At 46.7% G+C, this 5,000-nt stretch overlaps 1 protein-coding gene and 1 pseudogene across 1 annotated transcript in view; one reads left to right on the plus strand and one right to left on the minus strand.

The window, feature by feature from the left end:
• Positions 1–1,383: 1,383 nt before the first annotated feature.
• LOC114077346 (uncharacterized mitochondrial protein AtMg00670) overlaps positions 1,384–5,000 on the plus strand; it is a 3,848-nt gene continuing 231 nt past the window's right edge. The window contains exon 1 of the mRNA XM_027917287.1: positions 1,384–5,000. This exon is cut by the window's right edge and continues 231 nt beyond it. Within this exon, the coding sequence (XP_027773088.1) occupies positions 3,563–4,477 (915 nt within the window). The 5' untranslated portion in view covers positions 1,384–3,562 and the 3' untranslated portion in view covers positions 4,478–5,000.
• The window catches only part of LOC114077143, a 621-nt pseudogene continuing 149 nt past the window's right edge, over positions 4,529–5,000 (minus strand).

Here is a 5,000-nt window from a genome sequence, read left to right on the forward strand (position 1 = left end):
GTCTTTATTGGCAGTTGCGCAACCTTCGATTGAAGCTACTTCTGCGGATTGCGACAGCACCCGACCTTGGATCAAGGCTCTCACTCGCTCAAGACGTTNGGCCTTGGATCAAGGCTCTCACTCGCTCAAGACGTCGATGCGCCACCGGGTTGACCCCTTTCTTACCAGCATGGGGAGTGGCGATGGATGCCAAGATGAAGATTCCTCAGCGCCAATTAGGGGGTACAGGAGATAGTTGGATCGTAAGACTTTTTCTCACATCCCACTCCCTTCCATGAGATAGTCAATTTTAGCATCTTTGAAGAATCATATTGAGAAAAAGAAAGAAGCCGATCATTGAATTGATTAACCTGAGATGAGAAATCTATCATGTCCGAGTTCTACGATTCGGGTTCAGATTGGAGTTTCAAGACAATAAAGAAGTGGTGCTTCTTTCCTGTACTTCAACTCAGTAGCTCATTCCGGATAAGCGAGTGAATTTCAAGCCAGGGAAACTTCCTATTAGGAATGGCTTCGTTTCAGGTTGTGTTGTTACAGACCAGACTGTTCTAACAGGGCAGGGGAGACGGATAACTAATCTAATACAGTACAGCTATGATCGGGCAATAGCGCAGATAAGATCAGACTGAATGTGTGAAGGATATGGTTCTGGTTCCTTTCTGTCCCGTTCCTTCAATCAAAGAAGAATCCATGCCTAGGGCTAGTGCCAGCGCATAGTCAGAATCTTCCCTGCGTGCCTAACATCCACTCCTTCTAGTCGAGTGCCTTGCGGCGCCTTTAACGATGAGAGAAGGCGATACCGAAGAGAATAACTCAAGGGCACTGGCTACTCCATCAACTCCATTTCGTTGCGTAAGTGAGGATGCCAGTCATCATAGTCTGAACTTGAAAACTTTCGTAGGTCTCATCTCGTCGATTGGCATTCCGATCCTGGTCATTCATAGATAGTCGGCGCTTTTAGTCATAGGCTATCGCCCATTCCTGATAGCCGCAGCTCTGCCCGTTCCCTATTCCATTAAAGAATGAATGGGAATTGATCTGACAACAGCTGGGCAAAATCCATCTCTTTCCATCACTATGTTCGCTAAACTTGCTTCCTTTCTTGCTTTCATGAAGCCGACCTTAACTGACATCTCTTCCATTTTCGTAGATGGAAGATCCGGTGAATCAATTCAATTAGATGCCGCTTACCTAGATGCGGTGCTTGTCCCTCGAAGCGAAGGTAAAGACCAAGACATTGGGGATTCTGAATCTGACCGCACTTTCCTCAGGTCGAACGGCTATCGATCCTGGCCCGATGAGAAAGGGGTTGAACTCATACTTGCCTTAAACTAATCTATNGGATCGTAAGACTTTCTCTCACATCCCACTCCCTTCCATGAGATAGTCAATTTTAGCATCTTTGAAGAATCATATTGAGAAAAAGAAAGAAGCCGATCATTGAATTGATTAACCTGAGATGAGAAATCTATCATGTCCGAGTTCTACGATTCGGGTTCAGAGCGGAGTTTCAAGACAATAAAGAAGTGGTGCTTCTTTCCTGTACTCCAACTCAGTAGCTCATTCCGGATAAGCGAGTGAATTTCAAGCCAGGGAAACTTCCTATTAGGAATGGCTTCCTTTCAGGTTGTGTTGTTACAGACCAGACTGTTCTAACAGGGCAGGGGAGACGGATAACTAATCTAATACAGTACAGCTATGATCGGGCAATAGCGCAGATAAGATCAGACTGAATGTGTGAAGGATATGGTTCTGGTTCTCTTCTGTCCCGTTCCTTCAATCAAAGAAGAATCCATGCCCAGGGCTAGTGCCAGCGCATAGTCAGAGTCTTCCCTGCGTGCCTAACATCCACTCCTTCTAGTCGAGTGCCTTGCGGCGCCTTTAACGATGAGAGAAGGCGATACCGAAGAGAATAACTCAAGGGCACTGGCTACTCCATCAACTCCATTTCGTTGCGTAAGTGAGGATGCCAGTCATCATAGTCTGAACTTGAAATCTTTCGTAGGCTCATCTCGTCGATTGGCATTCCGATCCTGGTCATTCATAGATAGTCGGCGCTTTTAGTCATAGGCTATCGCCCATTCCTGATAGCCGCAGCTCTGCCCGTTCCCTATTCCATTAAAGAATGAATGGGAATTGATCTGACAACAGCTGGGCAAAATCCATCTCTTTCCATCTCTATGTTCGCTAAACTTGCTTCCTTTCTTGCTTTCATGAAGCCGACCTTAACAGACATCTCTTCCATTTTCGTAGATGGAAGATCCGGTGAATCAATTCAATTAGATGCCGCTTACCTAGATGCGGTGCTTGTCCCTCGAAGCGAAGGTAAAGACCAAGACATTGGGGATTCTGAATCTGACCGCACTTTCCTCAGGTCGAACGGCTATCGATCCTGGCCCGATGAGAAAGGGGTTGAACTCATACTTGCCTTAACCTAATCTACTTGGATCCCGGATTCCATTCCATTAAGGCATTCATTCCCTTCATGTAAAGGAAGAGTTCAACAGAAGTCATCTCTCTGACACTGGCTGTTCTTTCTACCTAAACTTGCGGCTTCTTTCATCAAAGATAGGTGTGAGCTAATTTTCTCGCTAAACCCCTTTCCTTACAGTCAAGTGGCTTTCCGCTCCTCAGTCCTTGCATACTAAGATTATTCTTATCCGTGCTTTCTTTCGTGGAAGTCTCACCTATCAAGGAAGTATGGCAAAGATAGTTTATCCCTGCGGGGAGGACCTCAGCTCAGTACGCATAGAAGTACAGTCTACCTCTATTTAGCTCTACTGGCTTTCTTATACCTATACCAGGAACCCGAGCCTACCTCTTCTGGTTGAAGTTCCGATGAACCGGGTATTCCCCTCCTGAGCCCAAATTTACCCGCACAGGGAAAGATCTCAATAGGCCTAGGGCGGGGGGCAAGCTCCACTACAGGGCCGGGGGAAGAAATAGGCGTGGGGAAGAGTCTGCAACAAAATCAATTGAATAGACAGAGAAGCCCGGTAAGCCTATCGATTCAAGCAAGTCCGACTAGTTTAGGCGCCGCCTTCCAGACTTCTAAAAGCGGGTGGTTTTAAGTCCAGAGCCCTATTCTGGTTACAGAGTGCGGGTAGCCGACAAGTAGGTTAGCAAACTGGTGAATCAATAGGCTTTGCTCCTGCCTTCGCTTCCAGGAGGAATTCTATCATCCATGGCGAAGATATCGTATAATAAGAAAGGGCTTACTTTTCAGAGTGATCTTTCTCGATTTCGGAACGGAAAGGCTTGGTTGAAGGCAAAATTCGGTGTAATTCGCCATTTTTTAAGAAAAGAAAGGCAGGGTAGAAAGTCTTGCTTACTTATTTCTCCATCTAAGTAAGAGAAGGGGGGTTGAAGTTTATAGCTAGTCGAAAAAGTGATAAGAAGGTCTAATCATGCTACTTCAGTCGTATGCTTAACACATGCAAGTTGATCAGTTCGCCCTTTAGAAATAGGCTAAGAAAGTCATCGGTTTGAATCCGAGGAAGGGCTTTTTTTTCCGGTATGCCGCTCCTCCAGCAAGGAGCGAGAGAACAAATTCTGACCTATTATGTCACCTTTTTTCTTTAGAGGCGTTCTCTCTCTTATTGCAACCTTTCTGGGGCATTTCGCTGTTAGAGTAATGCCCATTCGAATAACTGGTAAGTGTCTCATGCTGTTCCTTTTAGTGATTATGGGGTTGATCCTTATTTTGAGATTTTTTGGTTTTCGTTCAAAGAGAAAATACCGGTTTATTAATCTATTTATTTTGATTCTTATTTTATTTAGTATCTCTTTATTTATATTTTTTCTAAGGAACTATTTGCTATCCCATTTAGGGATTTTGTGTTCTCAGCTTCTCTCTGGGATTTTGCTTTTTAGTGTCGGGGGATCACTTCCTCTTCCGGGCCCTTCCGGGCAAGCAAGCGGGGCTGAGTTTGAAGAGGATCATTTTGGGATTGATGTCCTCTTGGAATCATGGGAAAAATCTACGGAAACGGGCACGTCGGTGGATCAGCCAGAACCAGAACCAGGACATGTGCCGCCTGCTATTCAAGTAGCTCCCCGGGGGAACGAAGCTGGTCCATCGAATCAGCCCCCACGAGTGGTCCCCTATCCGTATCAACTGGATGAAGTGATAGGGGGGGATTCCGTTCAGTCTATCCAGCGGAGGCTCCTAGCCAAATACTCCTATACTCCCCCTATCGGGATCATGTACCTGGCCGAAATAGAGGCAAAAGACCTATTCGAGGTCAAGGTCGAGATTCTAAGGATCATGGCGGTCCTTGATCCAACGGGGGATTGGCTGGGACGGGGAGCTCGGGCCCTCGAGAATCCGCGTACCGCCACGGGAGAGCATTCCTTGGATAAACTCTATACCCTTCTTTCGGATCTCGAATCGAGGGGAGTCAATTCCGAGTCCTTCTCTCAATTAAAAGGGAAGGTACCCCTGCGAAGGGGTTGGGACGAACACTCTACCACATAGTGGAGTGGATAGCTAGGACTACTAAAATGGAGATCGTGTACAACAACAATCCTATATTTGATGTCGATTCATCCACACTTCCATTCCTTGTAGAGGAAGGCTAACTGCTTGCTGGCTGGGAGCTGTATGAGCGGTAACGTCCACGTACGGCTCCGTGAGAAGGGCGGTGGACAGAAATGGCCTTGTTGTACCTCACTCTCGTCTTCAATGGGGTCTGCTCTTTCTTTTTTGGGAGAGTATGCCAATATGATCTTAATGAGGTGCGGGGCTTTGCATCTGACATTCGTTGGGCTTCTCTCTTCGGGAGCCTGCGCCCCGGCCTTTTTGTGCAATAAACCCCTCCGGCCGAAGACTAGTGGTAGGTGGTCCTGCGGAGCTTTCGGAAAAGGGTAGCCTTGTGTGTAAGCACAGCAATGAACCGCGGCGAACCCTCAGACGACCTATCTAAGATTAGGGGGGGATCCTCAGTAGTGGTGACCCTTTCACTCTTCCACGGACTGATACATGTACCGAATGCTCATAC

This window comes from Solanum pennellii, chromosome 5 (assembly GCF_001406875.1).
Source record: "Solanum pennellii chromosome 5, SPENNV200".
Classification (NCBI taxonomy): domain Eukaryota; kingdom Viridiplantae; phylum Streptophyta; class Magnoliopsida; order Solanales; family Solanaceae; genus Solanum; species Solanum pennellii.